Below are 20252 nucleotides of genomic sequence, written 5' to 3' on the forward strand. Positions count from 1 at the left end.
CAAGTAAAGGACCTTCCTTAAAGTATATCCATCAGCATAATGAGGTGTGAGACAATTTAAACAATTACTGGAGTAATAAAAAGCAGAAAAGACAAGGCTATCAGATCAGATAACCAGGGGGAGGGGGAAGGTGAAAATGATCCAATTCTACACATAAAGCAAGAACAACAAAAAAAAAAAAATTATGTGAGGCTTCATATAGAACATGCCAGAACAGTTGAATGTCTTCCCTTGGATTTGACGAGCTTCTGGATCAAGTCTGCCTAGGTTTCCAGTCTAGGGAGAAGGTTTCACTAAACCTCCAGTCTGCTCACAAGAATAAGCTAGTATCACTGAGATAATTCTAACTAATTAATCACAGCCATAGGTCTGCATCACAATCAGTTTGGCGTGGCCCTACACTTTAAACTTGCATAGGTGGCCATTAAGACTGTTGTAAAAATAATGGCTTTCAGTATATATGCCACCTTAGCCTCAGTCCTCTGAGGCTGAGTTTTGGCAAGATGTAAAACTACATTGCGACTTCATTCAGATATCCTTCAGGAAACATTCATATCATTTACTGCAGTCAAAAAAGAACTGTTTCTTAGAACAACCTGCATTTGTCCTGATCACTTCATACCTCTCTGTACAGCATAACACCTGTGACACTGAAGTCAGTTTAAGATAGCAGGACAGAAGCTGAAAGCTGTATCTTCAGACAAAGCAACACAGTTTCATAAAGGAATAGGAAAGAGATCAATTGTGACAAAGACATACAGTGCCTCACAACATCTGTAAGCAACAGAAGATAAATTTAGATGATTATCTACAAAACATGTCGAAGACACAAGGAACCGATGGCAGAAAGGAACTTACTTGATTTTACTGAAGACAATGTCAACATCTGTGATTGTCACGTTCTTACCATCTATCACATGACAGTCCTTACATAGCTTTGACCAGTTCTTCCCATGCATTTCTTTTCCTGTGGCTCTTGTATCACCATGGATGGCAAATTTTCTAAAGGCCTCTTCCAGAGCACTTATTTCCCCTGCCATAGCTCCCTCATGGGAGCTGTTCGAATCATAGGATAATCGTTTTGCTGCTCGGTCCTTGGCTGGATCTGAAGGAGACTTTGGAGGAGTCTTATTCACAGGTTTGGTCGACTTCGCTTTATTGTCAGCCATTGTGCTACAAATAAGAGAAGGGTAAACTTATTACATGAATTTGCACTAGTTTATTTTCTTTTAAGCTACAGTCCATATCACAACATATGAAGAATATGTGGTCTATAAAGTTAGCAAGAATGCAGTGCCTTCCACTGTCAAATAACAGTCTATCTGTAGAATTCTGTAACTCTCTGCCCATGTTGAAAAAAATTCTAGCATATGAAAAAAAAAATCAGGGAAAGAAAGTTCCCAAAAAGAGCACAAACCTAATTTCACCATCATTATATCAGCCAACAAGAGAACACTTAGTGTTTCTTTTCTTTTTTTAATGGCAATCACCACAGTCACTCTACTGATTTGAATAAAAGTATTCCCTTTACATTGTAGGCATTACTACCTACTTTTATTTCTGAAGGAAAAGTAAACAGCCCTTTATTTTCTGGACTGTGGCTTTTAAATTCTTTTTTTTTTTTTACTGAAAAAAAATGAAATATTCTGCAAGTGCAGCGAAAATATTAATGTTATAACTCTTATGTTACTAATGTAAGGGCTAACAAGTAAGGAAGCCTCAGAAATGCTTAGACAAGTCTCTCTTATTAATAAAACCATTAATTTCTCAAGTTTATGCCCAAAGAACTGTAGCTGTGGAATTCATTTTGAATTAACACCATCTATGATGCAGGAGCACTGAGAAAGGATGTCAGTACTGCAGAGAACAACTTTCAGACTACACTATGTTCATGTAGCACAGGTTTGCCTTTTAAAAGAAAAATTAAACTGAGAAACAGAACACTAAAGTTATTTTCAGGTTTCTTCATAAAGAAAAAGCCCCTAATATGCGAGAAGCACGGCATAGGAGCCTTTGCTTTCTGCCCATCTGCTCTTAGCTTGGCAGAAGTAAGAGGCACCGAAAAGCCTAGGGATAGGGTGCACTGTGTGCCTATCCCAACAGCTACGTGCAGACTGTTGCCCAGACTCGCATCTGTGGTGGTGCTACAAATTTTAATCCAGGAAAAGGTGCTTCAGGAATCAGAAGTTTGGCAAGTACTGGATAAGGGCTGGAAATCCCAACATACTTACCTCGTGCATTCTTCTAAAGTCACAGTTGTACATTGTGTGTGACTAATTAATATAAGCAAAGATTGGTATGTATGTCTAGCTAAGGTTTTATTTCTGCATCAGACAGAAAGTTCTTTTCACTTATATAATGTACTTCCAGACAAACTCCTCAGCAATGGAAACAATTCTAAAATTCTGCCTCTTCTGATATTGCTTAAGCTCTGTCACCTGAACAACCAAGGCATACCCTTTCCTGCACGCTGCAACAGGACTAACCATAACAACCTGCTATGCAGCAGTTATTGTTAAGCTTCACGATTACAACCAACCTTTTAATAAAAGCAATACTAAGGGACCTTTGTCCTTTAATTTGAGCAAAAACAGAATAGGCAAAGCACTATTTAAAACACTTTCAAGTAAATGCTTAAAAATCTTGTTATATCTTAAGCCTGGGTATCCTTTTGTCAGCACAAGTTTTGGTTAACAAACCAAAATGCTAAATTAAAATTAACATGACAGTTACATGTGCACCTATGAAATAAGAAGAAAAGCACAGAGGGGAGTGGAAAGAGTTCGAAAATTTAAAGTTCATTAAAAAGTTTAAAATGTAACCAATTTCCATTTCTAGTTCCTTTGCACCCTGCCCTCCAAAGAACAGCAATTTTACCTCAGTAAACTTTTCTGAAAGTCTCCCAACACTAAAACTCCAAACCAGTAAGCACCCACAGGAAATTGTAAGCCACTAAAAGTATAAAGATGCATACATTTTTACTGAAATAGTGTCTACACATCAGTCTAAACTGTCCAATTCATCAGGCTACATACACTCTTCTCCTACCAAAACAGTGGTGACAGAATGTGAGAAAAAAACAAAAACACTGCTGATACAATCTACTCAAAAGAGAATTACATTAAAAATCAGATCATGAAGATCTATGGTCTACCTCAATCTTCGAGGAAGTTTGACTTCCAAAAGCAGAAGTCTCTTCCAAGCTTGCACCATTTCAAACCCACTGGAGCTGGAAACTAGAACCAGAAATTTTCCAAGCTAACACTAGCTGTCTAGAGAAAGAAAGAAAGAAAGAAAGGCAGTACACATCAGCAAAAAGCAAAGTCTGTATTTTAAGACTGCATAGGATATTAAAAACCAAAGTTACCTCCGTAAGCAAGTAACAGGACAAAAAAAAAAAAGGTGGAGATCTTCTATAGTAAGGTAAGTAGAGTTCATATAATTTCACAATTTTACCTTGTGCCAAATAAATCTTCCAAGAGATTTTCAGGGATAGCCCCCTCTTTCTCTTAGCAATTCTGTCAAGAAGCTATACTCAGTGTGAATATTCTTGAAAGACACAACAATTGCACAGTTTACAAACTATAAGCAAGAAAACCTTTGTGCCACACTGTCTCAACTGAAATTAGAAAAAAAAATAACCACATGCCTACATTTTTGAGTATCTCCTGAACAAGATCTTTTTTAGCCAGTGTCAGTGCCTTGTCAACCAACTATGCCTAATCGCATGTCACCCATAACCATAACTCAACTTTGCCCAGCACAGCACAAATGTGTTTTAAAAAGCAACATGATTTCAAATCATGAGCTCAAACCCACATTTGGGATGCTTCTGATTTTCTGAATCATGTGATTTTTAAAATGACTAAATTATTTTTTGTCTGCACTACTGTCTTATACTGTCTTCAACATGATAGCTGTATCTATTGAAAATAGTTTTTACTTACTTTCAGCTGCTAACAAATTCAAAGTTTATAAACTTGGTACAGGAAAAATGCTTCAAGAAATATATTTGGCCTTGAGAAAGACAGTTCATTTCTAAACTTAGTTCTCTCAGATGTCAATAAATGAACTTTGTATTGGGTGTTTTGAGTAGTTCTGGGTCAGGAGGCAACAGGAATACTCTGTAGAAAAGGCTTCTGTTTTGAGTGATGAAATCTAGTATGCAAAGAAGACTCATTTCAAAGAAAATCTCAGCATCAAAAGCAGAAGGTCAAGGATAGATTAAAACTAGGGCTCTGCTGTGGTTGCCAAAAATTGTCATGGATACTCCTTGTCTTGTTGAACTGTAAGTACAGTTTACTTCTTAAAATCTCACATAATAGCATTAAATTCACTAAAAAGAAGCTATATCATTTATGAAAATACTGACCTAGCCTCAACTTAAAATTTTGTTTCTTAACACTACAAACAACACACTCTGAAGAGAAATATATTCATTAATATACTATATTAGAAGGTAAAGAATTGCAGGATATGAAATAAGATTTTTAATAAGGTCAGCTCCTTTCACTTTGTTTAGCAATTAGAGACAAGGAAGGAAGTCATGCCATGTTGAAGAAATGATCTTTCAAACAGGAGTACGGAATAACCTATTTGCCAAAAATTCAAGATCAAATGCAGTTTTGGGTACTCCTTACCCTTTTTTTTTCCCTGGACAAAGGGATCAGAAGGTGCCTGCTAGCTTCTTCTAGAAGTAAAGGCTAGCAGTAATTTGGGGAGGGGTCATAGCAGGGTGCTAGATGAAAGTTACAAAAGAAACTGACTACTCTAAAATACCAATTTTAAAATTCAGTAAAACAAAATTAAGCCACTGTTCAAAAGCATGAGCTGTGTAGATGCAGACTATAACAATTACAGTTAACCAAAGAAACACCTTTCATCACCATCCAGAAAGTCTAATATGCACACAGATAACACTACAGTTCCATAAGCAGTAGATGGAAGGAAGGAGAGACTAGCCACCAATCTCATCCTATCCAAATACTGCTGGCTCCAACCTAGCAGGTCAACATCACCAAAAGGAGCCATGCAAGACATTAAGAAAGAGGTATAAGCAGATGCTAGAGTTCAGAAGGCTTTGTGAAAGAACAACTGTCCCAAAACACTGGAGTTACAGAAATCCACAGACTATTGAGACAACTAGGTGGTGTGCTAGGAACTGCTCTAGTTTGTGTCATGTAATACTCCTTTAGTATCATGAAAAAACAGTTCTTGTCCCTTTTCTCACCCTGCAATAGGTAAGTAATACAGCACATCACAGTGACAGAGATATCTATACAGATAGAGATTAAGCTAGGGATCAAACTGACCAAGGTTATGACTAATTCATGCTAAAAGATACTGAAAGGACAGATCTGTGTTCTCAGCACATGCTTAAACCATTAGAAAAAGTTTTCTCATATCATCAGACTTCCTTTCAGCCAGAGACTACAATACATACTCATCTGCAGACAGACAGCTGGTAGAACTCCCAGAAATAAAGTCACATATTAATCTTGATTCTTCCAAAAAATGAGGGGGCAAGCAGCTATTGTTTCTGTGAATTCCAGTTGCTGATGCTCTACAGCTGCATGAATACCAGGTACATAAAAATAAGCCCAAAGCCTCAGTACAGCAAGTATTACAGAACTAGTCTTTAACGTAAGTCCTCTTGCAGCATTAACTGCCATGGAAATGAGTAAGAGTGTATTTGTCTAAGCACAAGAGACTAGAACACCACAGCAGATAGTTATTACAGCCTCAGATACAACCCAGTTAATAGAAAAGATAGCTTATTTTAAAACTGTTCGTTCTTTAGCGTATTTACCAACCAAGAATTGGCTAAAATGACATCACAAGTCCTGTGAAGTAAGGAAAACTTTCAGTTCAAACTTTTTAATGGCAGAAAGCATTAAAGCATCAAGCAGAACTCTGTTCAGGAAACTGCTGAGATTGGTGAATTTGGAGAAAAGATTCAATAGCACAATGGCACAGTTGCAATGCAATAATGGTATTACCAACATCTACTCTTCCTTGTAATGTTCACCTTTGCATATGCCAACCTTATTTCTCAGACGCAACAAGTAGGTCCATTGTAACTTGCAACATAACTCCACAAGATCCTAAAGTTATGTTTACACTGAGCATCAGAGTCATCCTCTAACTAAAATGCAAAGCCTACCGTGCAAATTCCTCATCTGGAGCCCAAAGACAGTAACTTGGACAAAACAGCCCTAAAATAGAATCTCTGCTCAAGTTCTCAATCTTAGCCCTCATCCCTCCCTAAGTTCTTAACCCTTCCACCATGTTCCCCAAACAACTAAACAGCAAAAATCTACATATTCTGTCCTTGACTTCCTTCTGTTCTGCCATTCCTTTTGCTGCTGTTTTTATGCAGTTCTGCTTTGCTTACAGTCACATCATAGAGCTTTGGCCACAAGGTAAAGTGGAGATGGTACCCTAACTGTACCCTAAATATCCACCAAGATATAATCCAAAACACAGATTCCCCAGACAGTCTTTCTGCAGCCTTCTTTCCACCCAGCAATTCTGTTGTACGTTTTGTCTCCGTGATCTGTTACGTGAGAAGGGCAAGTAGGTAAACCACAGCTCAAACCCTAGACTTATAAGCAAAGATATTGTTCTAATATCTGCAAAATGTCACTAGCAGGTTAAAAAACTCAAATCTTTCAAGCACTGTATTCCCTTTTTACTAGTCCTTAAGCCAAATATGAGTATGCAGGCTTTCCAACACTCTTGCTCTTTGTGGTGGGTATTCAGACCAAAAAATTCCCTAGCTCTTAGGTAAATTTCATCCAACTGATCTTCCTTGCATCCACACCTTCCAAAGATGGGGGTAAAATATAACAGATTAATCTGCAAAAGCATCTATACATCTCTTTAGTTGACCAAGAAAAACAAGGTTCTACATGCAGTCAGACAGCATCTTTCGTGCATGTGATCACATCAGACATTTGAATGAACTCTCAAGAAATCTACTGATTTTACTAAGAAATAAAAATAGAGTAGGGGAAAAGGAGAGAGATGGTGGACCCCTTGCAATGCAGTTAGTTCAGCCAGCAAGTTGAGAAAAGTCTGCTATTACACAAAGATTTGAAGAACCATATGTTGCTAGCATTAACATTTTTACTTGTTTTAATCTCACAATAAACTTCCTATTTCTGCACCATTCTCTTCTAAAGGCATCAGCCTCAACCTCTCCACACCTACATTCTCAGGCCTTCAGCCTAGCCAAACTACTAGCCTTCCTAAAGATATTTCTTAGATGATCTTAAATCTAAAAGGTCATTGACTTTTAGAAAACAGGCATACTACAAAGAATTCTGCCCACGGGCGCACAATCTAAGTTTTATGTTAATTGTTACCTGTTTTTACCTTCCATTCTCCTGCTAATCCTTCCTGCACATCAAGTGTTGGTAAGCATGCAAGTGCTTAAGGTGTAATTTTTATCAGAATCTGTTTCTGCACTGTTCGTAAAACTTCTCCACTGCACTACAAATAGTTGCCATCCAAATTTTCTTAAGACCTTCCAGCCAATCCAAGGAATAAAGAAAGCAACCTTTCAATAAGCATGAGAGGTGCTATTTTTATGAGTGAATTGGATTCATAACATTATCAAACTGTGCAAAGCATATGAATTTGTCTCACTGCATCTGTTTTATTTTAGTACTTGATCTATCTTCCTCATGTTTTAAAAATGTTACAGAATTGCAGTTCAAGGGAATTCTCATTTATTTTCTGTCTGTAATTATTTATGCCAAATAAAAACAGCAGAGACAAAGTACAGCAGATGGAATCTTTTTCCCACATTTTTGCATAAACATTCAAGCTGAGGGAGGGGATAGACAGCTGGAGAAACGCAACATCCTCCTAATAAAATGCAATGCTTTAGACAATGACTTAAAGCTTCTCTTAAGCTTCCTTCACAGCTATCAGTAGGAATCAGAGTTAAGGCATTTCTCTTCTGAGTTCTGCTCTGGGCATATTTCTCCACATGTGATGCTCAAGTGAACAAGAGCCATCCATTTTCCCTAGCATATAACACAGAAGGAGAACAAGCAGAGAACACTGCAGACCAAGCAAAGCTAACACAACTCTACCTACATTTAAACCCATTTTTACTTAGAAAATTAAGTCCTTTCATAGGCTTTATGAGGAACAGCATGGCTGAACCTCGAGTCCTCTTAACAGCATAGGTGTATCTAGCACTATGGACAAGGACAAGGCTGGCTACATCATACAGCTACATTCAGACCTTCAGCAGGACACATACAAAAAAAGTATGGGTAACAAGAGTAACAAAAAAGGTGGCTACTCAAGCTGTCCAGTGTTTCTCCTTAGCAAAACAGTATTTCAGACTGTGATGAAGTTACATATACCACTAAAGGAACAACCTTAGAAAACACGTTATCAAGCACAGAGATTATTTTTACTGCTGACAAATGGCTTTCAGCATTCTATTTCTAAAAACTATTGCTATCTGTCTACACAGTTAATGCTACAATATCACTTGTATACAAAAATAAGTTTAGTTCTTAGTGAATTACATTCCTCCATTCCAAAGAAGCACTTCATAAAATATCACTTATTTGTATATGCATAAGTGAAGCACCTATACATAGACACACGTCTTTATCAGCAATAGTTCTATTAGAACTTTTTTTTTTGCTTTTAAAAGACACATGTTCACCTGACAACACTTAAAACTACAAAAAACCCACCCCTCTTTATTTAATTAAATAAGTCTCAACTAGCTCTACTACTGTATATACTGTAATACCACCATGCCACTTAGACAAGGTTTCAACTACGAAGGCAAAAACATCAATACAGGCATCCACTACACATTTATGTACTGATAAACTCTTATCATGCGTTTTTTTTTCCATTATGCAACTATCTCTTCCAAGGATTCCACTTACTAAGTACTCTTTCCTGAGCTCTGCTGGGCTGCTGTCATTGGCAGATGGAGAAATAATCCGGACACAAATATTCTGCAATTCCACACACAGGCAAGCATACCAGCCAGTGTCTAGAACAGCTTTCGCAGAAGAAAGCAAATATGACAATTTTGAAAAGGAAGAAAAATATATTTACACTGATTAAAACAGAACAAAGGAGGAGCCTCAACTGTTTAGATGAGGTATTTTTTCATGGCATATGAAAAAAAAAAGACTTCGGAATAATAAAAATTAAAAAAGAAAAAAAAAAAAGAAAAGCTAACCTTTAAGTACAGATTTTTTTCAACTGCCCACAGCTCAGTGCAAAATAGGAGGGGAATACTTCCTTTGCTAAATCATCAATAAGTCCTTTCACATCTATAAGCTCCTGTAAGATTAACTGTTTAAGAACTGGTCCTTCTGACAGTGAAATCAGATGAGATAGATGTAAATTCATTTTTAATTTAAAAATAAGAAGAGTCATCAATAACTAAAGAACGCTTTTGTGAGCAAGACCTCTTAGCGTTTGAATTTCCATTGCAATAATTTCCTCAGCACTGATCAAATAGAGAACACCGTTCCTCAACTGTGCATTTGAGAACTTGTTTGAATTAGGACTGCATCCCTCAGAGATTCAAGTAAAAATGGTTACATCCTTGATTTTAATTTTTTTAAGTTTCTCTGTGCTCATTTTGCCAAATGCTCCTATATATGAACACTGACATGCATATTCTTAAGCTTAGCCAAACTAGGCAAAATTAACTTGATAAGATTATTTAAGACAGTTGTACTGCAGATTCACATTTGTATTTTCATCTGCCACATAATGCATTGAAGCTTTGGTCTGTATACTCTTGGTTTCTAGCTCTTGGATTTCTATCCAGGACAAGGTAAGTTCATATCACACACTCAGGACACCATCAGGCAGGGGAAAGATGAGCAGGAAAAGAAAAAGAAGAGGGAACCTCAAGATAACTGGCAAGAGTAAGACCCTAGGTTTCTCCACATCTGCCTTAGAGTCCTGACACAGTTCAGATTCCCTCTTAGCAGGAGCAAACTGAATTGCCCACTCACTACGCATAACAACTAATAACAGAGAAAAATCTCCCATCTGTTTTGATGGACACACCACTGTGAGCCAAGAAAAACGACCAGCACAAAATCAGTCTGTTCTGCTCTGTCAGCACTTCAGATAAACATCCAGCCAGAAAAAGTGCCCTGAAACCTGAACAGGCTATGCATATTTGTCCTGTACCATATGTACAGGCCCTCTGTACTTAAAAATCATATTTATATCAGGGAACTTTACCTATAACATCCTCTCCACGTACAGTTACTTTCACTGCTCTTTCAAATACTCCAGTAACCAGACTACATTGCAATGGGAAATTCTTGCAGTACTTCTATGTATGGGCAATTTGTGATGGGCAGGAGTGAAGCATTCACCAAGAAATTTCTTTCTGCTGAAGGCGTATTTGTTACTTTTTTGTGGGTCTGGGCGCTTGAGGGAGATAAGAGGAAGAAAGAGCTAAAACAGCTTATAAAAAACTCTGGGGAAACGGCAAAGTAATGTGATTTTTCCTGTACAATGCTTTGATTTTGAAATGAGAACTTCATTTCAAAATTTTTAAAAATTACCTTAAATTTAAAGACTGGTAAAAATTAAGTAGCCTGAAGACAAAATGATTCATATTGGGTTGATGTAGATTTTTGAAATTTTATTTCAACTTTCAGCATTTAGTCAAGTTAAATACATTTTAAAAGCCCCAACAACCAAGCCATTATTCACATGTCCCAAGAGGGCCCTTTGATACCAGAACTTTCCTTAGGGAACTATGTGAGTCTTACATTAAGTTCTACAATTGCCTTTGCTCTAACGTACAAGAAAGAAAACACATAGCTGGGTAATGAACACACATACCAATGCTTTCTTCTTAAGAAAAGCTGCATTCCCTTTTTTGTACCACTTACGCTGTCTTGTTCTGTACTTTGGATCAAAATATTTTGGGGGCCAGGCCCAGGTTTTTGTTCCACGCACCTAACACATTAGTTAAGGTCTCTGCTCATAGCTCCCAGACTCGACAGCAACACAAACAGTAAGCAAAATACTTCAGCTAACTGGCAGCGGCACCTAAAAGCACATATGCCCACAGCAGTCAATGACAGGATGATAGAGAAACACTAGGGCTGAAAATTACATACCTGCATTTAATTTCTCTTACGCATGGCATAAAAATGATTTTCTGAGGGAGAAAAAAAAAACATTTGTTGCTTGCTGAAAAGAGTCTATTTCGTTTATGCCAGGGTTGCAAGTAGTATGCATGTACAAATAGAAAGGACATCACATCATCAAATGATTACGCCATAGGAAAGACTGTTCTTGTTACAGATTTTTCTTCATACAGTGATACAAGCTTCTGAATACAGTCACACTGTCATGCTGAAGACTTACATAATCAAAGTACGCAATGCCAGAAAAATATCTGTTATTATTTTAATGTGCATTTTATCTTATAATCTGAGAGCAAGTTATCAAGTTTAAACATTGTATGGTTTATTCTCTAAAGCATTCTGAGATAATAAAGTACAATTAATTGCCTCTACTTATACCCAGAATACACTAATCTTAACATAAATTGACATAACTGCCTGCCTGCCTCCCTCCTTAAGAGGTTTCTCTTTTTTCTTTTTTTTTTCCCCTCAAATTAAGATCAAAGTATAAGAAGTAAAAATAACCTCATCATACAGCTGCCTACAGAAAGTAACTGGAGTTAGTGTATCTACCATGAAAATTAAATAAAAATATATTATTTTTTTCACCACAGTCAATTCACAGTTTAAATTGGGCACAGAAACAACTACTTGCTGGATGTGTATTTCCATTTATAAAGATCTTTTCTTACATTTACATGGGTCAAGTGCAAGCACTGCAGGAGATTCCTATGTGAACTTTATCTGCAATTTGATCCTTGCATGGCATGCTCCCTAAGCATTACACTGTACTATGATTTAATACTGGACATATACTTCAGCAGTTACAAATGATGGTCTATTTAAAGGCACATGACTGTGACCCAGAGAGGTACAAAATCATTCAAAACAGCCTTTTACTACGGCTTTGGGAGAGGTTGAGTTGAAGTAGGGCCTGTAAAAAAACATAATTTGAAAAAGAAGTGGCTCATCACAAAAGGGTGGAAAAAAAAGCCGTTGACATTTTGAAAATAAATTGTATAGAATTGATAAATAGTCATGCTGTTTTAAGCTGAGACCATGAAAGTATATAGGTATCTCTCCATTTTTTCCCCCAAGTTTTCACAACACTAGAGGAAAAAACCCCACAAACCTTCATTTCATTATCATGCTAACTACCTGCCAACCTTCTAAAGCATGCCATTTAACGATACTAGTTGAGAAAACAGTGTGAAGGCTCAGTAAAAATCAGTGAAAACAGTCCCACATCACGTGCTTCATTTCAGGCTGGGGGTTGGCTTTGCCCCTCCTTTTCTTCATAAATAATCATAAGCAGTTATGCAATCCTCTGTAAAATCTGAAAGAATTCCCCCCGCTAAACCTGCTCACGCAGACCTTGCAAAACGTGAATAGGGAAATTGCTCGCCAGCAGCATCTCCTGCAGGATTCAAAGCTGTCAAGGTTTAAGACGCAGCCTTTTCACATGTGCGTTCAGCACCTCGCAGCACACACGCAGCTTCCCCGTGGAAGAAGCTCACCCATGTATAAGAGCTGTCACCCAGGACTGAAGAAATACTTGCAACCACTGCTGATTTAAACGGGGGGGCAGGGGGTGGTGTGTGTATTTGTTTTCAAACTAGCTAGCTGGGGTCACAGATTAATTCACGGGATTTTGTCTCGTCCTGTTTTTCACCCTAAAGTATCGGTACTTCGCTTTATGCTGCGGCTATAAACACTGCGGTCCCTAAACAGCCTCCCACACCTGACGCTGGTTTTCACGGAGGACGCCATACAGGCGCAGTTCTGGGAGACAAAGCCTCTTCAGCTAACATCTGGGCATTAAAAAAAAAAAAATAAAGCAAAAGACAAGGCAAATCGCCTTTACCCATCAATCTCCATAAAAGGGGGCCGTTCGCTCCGCACAAGAACACGCAGGAGCAGCTGCAGCGCCTGAGGCGTCGCCGCCGCCCCTAGACAACGGAGAACCTTCGGGGTGTGCGCAAGGTGGATCTCGGCCCCAGCTCCTCCGGGAGCTGCCCGCAGGCACAGCCGGGCTGGCCAGCCACCACCACCGCCCGCCCATCGACCTGCTGCCGCGGTGTCCCCGGGAAACGGCTTTGTACAGGCTGCGGCCGCGCACCCCGGCGGCGGCGGGGCGATGCGGTTGCCGACGCTAATCCCGGCGGGATGGCAACGGAGAGCAGCTCTGCACCAAGCTCCTCTCCCGGGGGAGCAGGAGGGACACAGAAGAACGGCAGAGACAGCGAGGGGGTTAATCCTGCGGAGGGAAAGCAGCGGCCGCCGCCGCGCCCGCAGCCCCCAGCGGGCGTTACATAATGGCTGCGGCCGCGCGCGCCCCCCCGGCGGGGAGGGGCTGCCGGCAGCACCGCGACACCGGGGGCTGCCAGCCCAGGGCAGCGCTGCCCCCTCCCCCTGCGCCTCGTTACCCGAACAGAAATCAATTAGCCAGCGCGCTGGAAGGCGGGGGAGGGGGGGGTGAGACGGCAAGGATGGCACCCTCAAAAAGAGGCACCTGTCTCGCCCGTCCCGCAAGAGGTGCCCACTCACCGTCGGCTATGGAGGGGCGCCAGGTCCCGCCGGCCCAACCTGCTGACACTCGCCCACACTCCGCCGCTGGCTGCGGCCGCTGTCAAGCCGGCCCGGCGGCTCCGGCAGGCACCGCCCCCGCTGCCCGGGCATTGGCGAGGGCCCGGCACCGCCTGCCCGCCCCTCCGCCGCTCGCCCTCATAGGCCGGGCGGGCTGTCCGGCGGGCGGCCGCTCACGCCCCCTGCGGAGCCTGAGGTAATGAATTAGCGCAGGGCAAGCTGCTGCCTTTGCTGCCTTAAATGGCCGGTTGCGGCTGGCGGCGGCTCTGCCCGCTCCACTCCGCTTGCTGTCCGGTGCTTGGGGGCAGCGGCCGGGCCGGGCGGCAGCGGCTCCCCGACCGCTCCCCTCAGCAGGAGCGTGGGGCAGGACAGGCCGGTGGACCCCCCGCTGCGGCTGGCTCTGGAGCCGAGGCCGGATCCAGCAGATTCCGCCATCTCGAGCATCCCATTCCCCCTCCCTGACGGAGAAGGAGAGGCCAAGGAGCGCCGCAGTCCTCTGTGCCCGCTGGGCTCCGGCAGGTTTGGCTCTGGGTTGCTGCTCGGCTCTGCTTGAAGCCGTGGTTGTTGACATGCAGTAAACAGAAATCATGTAAAAGACTGGGCTGTGCAGTGCAGTAGGTATTCCATAAAACCTCATCTTCCCTCAGCTTGCCACTTGCCTAGGAGCGGAGAGATGCAGCCACTAACCTAGTCTGGAACAATCCCATCCAAAATCTTACAGCACAGAGACAGTTCAGGAGTCAGCAGATATCTAACAAACTGTTGTGTGTCCTCATTCATTAATTTATAACCAGAGTCCAATGACCCAGCAGAGCTTGGTGGACCATAACTCGATAGCTGCTGTGCTGGAATCAAGCTAAAACAATCTACCTGCAGCGGTGAGCGAGAAAAGCTAAAGGAAGCCGCTAATGTGCAGTGGAGTCCCAATTTTTGAAATGCAGGATACATAGCTAACTTTTAAAAATAGTCATATACCTGTACCTGCCTTAAGATACTGAAATAAGAGTTTATAAACTATTTTTATAAGAGTTTATAAACTATTATTGTGCATCTTAAGGCAAATTTTGAAATGATACAGAATGTCATAAATGCTTTGAGGCCTCTTACTGAGTTTGGCTGCACTACTAATTAACTTCTTGTGATAGAGTATGGCAAATGCACTTGTAATCTCTCATGAAAGCACAAGCCAAAATCATGTTGTATTTTTTTCCAAGTTTTCTCCTTCACCATGCAGACACAAGAATCATAGAATCATAGAACAGTTAGAGTTGGAAGGGACCTTCAAAGGTCATTGAGTCCAAACCCCCTGCAAGGAGGGGACATGCCTGACTAGATCAGGTTGCTCGGAGCCTCATCCAACCTGGCCTTGAACGTTTCCAGGGATGGGGCATCCACCACCTCTCTGGGCAACCTGTTCCAGTGTTTCTGTAAAAAAAAATTTCCTGATGTCTAATGTGAATCTACCTCTTTCTATTTTAAAACCATTACCCCTCATCCTATCACAACAGGCCCTGATGAAGTTTCTCCCAGTCTTTCCTGTAGGCCCCCTTGAGGTATTGGAAGACCTCCCCAGAGCCTCCTCTTCTCCAGGCTGAACAGCCCCAACTCCCTCAGCCTGTCCTCATAGCAGAGGTGCTCCAGCCCTCTGATCATCTTCATGGCCCTTCTCTGGACCCTCTCCAACTGGTCCATGTCCTTCTTATGCTGGGGGCTCCAGAACTGGACACACCCTTTACGAAGCCTGAGCTGGCCTGAGGGTCAAGAAGTGTCCCTACCATACAGCTGAGAAACAGATTAAGACAGGTACAACTTTAAATCAGACCCTAGTTTTGAAGGCAAAAATGAATGCAATATAGATTAACATGAAAGAAAGTATGGTAAAAAGCCCAGTGGAGACTATTCTCGTAATGTTTAATATGGGGCTGGTTGTACATTATTTTCAATTATTTCCTCCATCCCACACAGTTTAGAATAAGTCTCTGTTTCTTTAATAGAATTTTCTGTCACAAACCATGCCGTCAGTCTTTGGAAACACGCAGAATCAGAATTACCCAAATTTGATTCTATGACAGACTTCAAAGAAATTTTACAATTTATTTGTGCTTCATTAAAAAAAAAAAAGAGAGAGAGAAAAAAGCAAACCTCATAGAATCATAGAATCATGGAATGGTTTGGGAAGGGAACCTTTAAAGCTCATCTGGTCCAACCCTGCCCTGCAAGGAGCAGGAACATCTTCATCTAGGTCAGGTTGCTTAGAACCCCATCCAACCTGACCTTGAAGGTTTCCAGGGATGAGGCATCTACCAGGGTTGGGCAACCTGTTCCAGTGTTCCACCACCCTCATTGTAAAAAATTTTTTTCTTATATCTAGTCTGAATCTACCCTTTTTTAGTTTAAAACTATTAGCCCTTGTCCTATCACAACAGGCCCTACTAAGAAGTCTATCCCAATCTTTCTTATAAGGCCCCTTTAGGTATTGAAAGGTTGCTATAAAGTCTGCCCAGAGCCTTCTCTTCTCTAGGCTGAACAACCCAAACTCTCTCAGCCTGTCATCACTGGAGAGGAATTTCATTCCTCTGATCATTTTCATGGCCCTCCTCTGGACCTGCTCCAACAGGTACATGTCCTTCTTATGTTAGGAGCTCCAGTACTCCAGGTGAGATCTCACCAGAGTGGAGTAGAGGGGCAGAATCACCTCCCTCCACCTGCTGGCTTTTTATGTAGCCTAGGATATGATTGGCTTTCTGGGCTGTGAGCGCATGTTGATGGCTTACGTCCAATTTTTTGTCCACCAGTATCCCCAGGTCCTTCTCCACAGGGTTGCTCCCAATCCCTTCATCCCTCAGCCTGTATTGATATCAGGACTTGCCCCAACCCAGGTGCAGGACTTTGCACTTAGCCTTGTTGAATGTCATGAGGTTCACCTGGGCCCACTGCTTGACCTTGTCCACGTCCCTCTGAATGGCATCCCATTCCTCAGGCATGCCACCCACATCACTCATCTTGGTGTCATCTGCAAATTTGCTAAGAGTGCACTTGATCCCACTGTCTGTGTCATTGAGGAAGAAATTAAAAAGTACTGGTCCCAGTACAGACTCCTGCAGGACACCACTCATCACTGATTTCCATCCAGACACTGATTTGTTGACTGCTACTCTCTGGATGCAACCATCCCTTATCCACTGAATAGTCCATCCGTCAAATCCACATCTCTCCAATTTAGAGAGAAAGATGTTGAGGGGGACTGTGCCAAGGACCTTACAGAAGTCCAAATAGATTACACCAGTAGCTCTTCCTCATCCACTGACATAGTCATTGCATCTTAGAAGGCCACCAGCTTGGTCAGGCAAGACTTGCCCTTGGTGAAGCCAAGCCAAGCTTGTCTTTAATCACCTCCCTATCCTCCATGTGCCTTAGCATAGCTTCTAGGAAGACCTGTTCCATCATCTTCCCAGGCACAGAGGTGAGGCTGACAGGTTGGTAGTTCCTAGAGTCCTCCTTTCTACCCTTTTAAAAAATGAGTGCAATGTTTCCCTTTTTCCAGTCTCTGAGGACTTCACCTGACAGCCATGACTTTTCAAATATCATGGAGAGTGGCTTGGCAAGTACATTAGCCAGTTCTCTCTGGGATGCATCTTCTCAGGTCCCATAAACTTATGTATGTTCAGGTTTCTCAGGTGGTCATGAACCTGATCTTCTTTTACAGTGGGAGCAACTTTGCTCCCCCAGTCCCTGCCTTGAGGTCCATCTACTTAAAATGTGTGAGGACAGAGATTGCCAGTGAAGACTGAGGCAAAAAAAATTCCGGAGTACCTCAGCCTTCTCCTTGTTCATTGTTACCAGTTTGCGAGTTGTGTTCATCAGGAGATTGCACTTTCATTGACCTTCCTTTCCTGGCTGACATACCTACAGAAGCCTTTCTTATTATTCTTTGCATCGCTTTCCACACTCAGCTCCAGCTGTGCCTTGGCCTTCCTGACCCCCTCCCTACACAACCAGGCAATCATCCTTATACTCTTCCCAGCATACCTGCCCCTGCTTTTACTGCTTGTGCATTTCCTTTGTGCTCTGACCAGCAGGTCTTGACTCATCCATGCCAGTCTCTTGCCTTTCTTTCCTCATTTCTTGTAGCTGGGGATCAAGAGCTCTTGTGCCCTAGGGAAAGCATCCTTAAAAATCTGCCAGCTCTGTCCTGCTCCCTTGTCCCTGAGGGCAGTTTCCCAGGGGGTCCCATTGACTAGCTCCTTGAACAGCTTCAGATTTGCTTTCCTAAATTTCAGGGGCCTGACTTTACTCTTTGCCTGACATATTTCCCTCAGGACTGCAAACTCCACCAGTGCATGATCACTGCAGCTCAGACTTCCTCCAGTGCTGACGTCAACAATTAGCTCACTTGTGTTGGTGACCAATAGGCCCTCTGGTAGGGCTGTCTGTAACCTGGCTTGAGAATATGTCTTCAATGCATTCCAAGAGTCTCCTGGATTGCCTACAGCCCTCCGTGATATCTTTTCCACAGATGATGGGGTGGCTGAAGTTACCCAGCAGGATGAGAGTCTGTGAACATGATGCCTCCTGTAGCTGGAGTAAGAAGGTTTCATCCAATCCTCTTAATCGGATGGCCTGTAGTAAACACCAACCAAAGGTTCCCTTTGTTGGCTCTGTCTCTGATTCTCACCCATAAGCTTTCAACCTGCTTGTGGCTGTTCTTCAGAGACCACTCTTCACAATCTATCCATTTCTTGACGTAGAAGGCAACCTCCTGTTGTATAGAGGCACCTGGGAAAGTGAGGTAGGCAAGGAGGGCCATAGAGAGTGTAGACTTGTCTCTATTCACACCTTTTCTTTAAGTTTTCTGCTTGGTGGGGGGAGGATACAGGATCCCCTTCGTGATGTTTTGTTGTTTTTTTTCTGGTGGATGTTCCTGCTTCTGTCTCAGGGAGGGCAGAGCACGCTTCCAAACTTGTCATATCCTTGTCATATCCTTGTCTGATAGACGCAAGGCTGCTGCAGCTCCATGCCTCTACCTCCAACCAGCAGTGAGACTAAACCTGTATTCCCAGTAGGCACAAACATACAAACACATTTCTGCAACACATACATACACATACACACATGGACAACTGCATAGATCAGTACAGACAGAAACACTCAGCACTCACACAAACACAAAGAGCACCAATGGCCTCATCTTGTTCCACTTTGGCTGATCAGGATGAAGGTCCATTAGGAAATATATACATATATATAATATAGATTCCTCTGGCAGCTGAGCTTAGATATCCAGTCTATCCCTGGATCCTCGATCTCCCCCACTGCTGTACCCTGGGCATATGAGCCCCTAAGACCTGCAATCCCACTCCACTTGCTGGAACAGACCTCTCTCACAGATGCATACGCTATGGATCTGCTGATACGTGGATCCCCGATCTCCCCTGCCACTGTAGCCTAGATGGACGAGCCCCCAAGGCCTGCAAACCCACTCCAATTGCTGATACAGACCTCGTCACTCACAAAAACACGCACTATGGATCTCTCAGTAGCTAGACTTAGACACACAGTCCGTCTGGTAACTGGCCATGGATCCTTGATCTGACACTAGTTGCTGACACCTGGGCATGCTAGTCCCCAGACCCCACAGTCCCACTCCAGCTGCTGGTACAGATTTCCTTGGACACAGCAGCACATAAATATGCATGCTGTGGATCCCTCCAGTAACTGGGCACACACTACCCAATAGCTTAGACATGCTGTCCATCCATCCTGAATCCTTGTTCTCCCCAGTTACCTCCCACACAGAAACACACACACATGTAGTCTCTCAGTTGGCCTTCAGATCTTACAGCCCCTCCATCAGGTGGCATAGACCTCCTGTTCCCTTGGAAGCCAGCTTCTCCAACTGCCTTACTTCCAGAGACACACTTTGTTCTCAAGCCTCTTAACCTATTTTCCACCTAGTTTGGCTTGATATTTGTACTGTTGCTTGGTCCAATTGCTCACACCACAGACACATGACCCCTGATCTGCACTGCAGTTGTTGACATTTGTTTTCACTCACTCCAGTCTCTCCAGTTGATTACACTGCTGATAAGCAGGCCCACTGTGTTAGTTTTGTGTAGCGGGGGGCTACACTGGCAGCTTCTGTGAGAAGCTGCTAGAAGTTTCCCATGAAGGAGGCTGTGGCACATGGAGGGCCTGAGCTGGAGCAGCCGGTTCCTGAGGGAATGTACCACATGCTCCACCATGCTGGAGCAGTTCGTCTGTGGGAGGGACCTCACACTGGAGCAGAGGAGGAATGTGAGGAGTTCTTCCCCTGAGGAGGAAGGAGCGGCAGAAAACAACATGTGATGAACTGACTGTGACCCCCATTCGCTATTCCCCACTCTGCTGGTCAGGGAGGTGGGGAAGGAGGTAGAGATAATGTTAAGCCCAGGAAGAGGGAGGGGAGGGGGGAAGTTGTTCTTGTTCTCTCTCATTATCCTGCTTTGGTTTTATTAATAATAAATTGAAATAGTT

General features: G+C 42.4%; 1 protein-coding gene across 1 annotated transcript in view; it reads right to left on the reverse strand.

The window, feature by feature from the left end:
- Window positions 1-13791, reverse strand: part of TPPP (tubulin polymerization promoting protein) — a 73944-nt gene extending 60153 nt beyond the window's left edge. Inside the window, exons 1-2 of the mRNA XM_086743087.1 lie at window positions 13701-13791; window positions 859-1173 (exon numbers count right to left, since the gene is read on the reverse strand). Of these exons, the coding sequence (XP_086599213.1) occupies window positions 859-1169 (311 nt within the window). The 5' untranslated portion in view covers window positions 1170-1173; window positions 13701-13791. The remainder of the gene's footprint in view (window positions 1-858; window positions 1174-13700) is intronic.
- Window positions 13792-20252: the final 6461 nt, after the last annotated feature.

Source organism: Chlamydotis macqueenii, chromosome 2 (assembly GCF_036417535.1).
Source record: "Chlamydotis macqueenii isolate bChlMac1 chromosome 2, bChlMac1.mat, whole genome shotgun sequence".
Lineage (NCBI taxonomy): Eukaryota > Metazoa > Chordata > Aves > Otidiformes > Otididae > Chlamydotis > Chlamydotis macqueenii.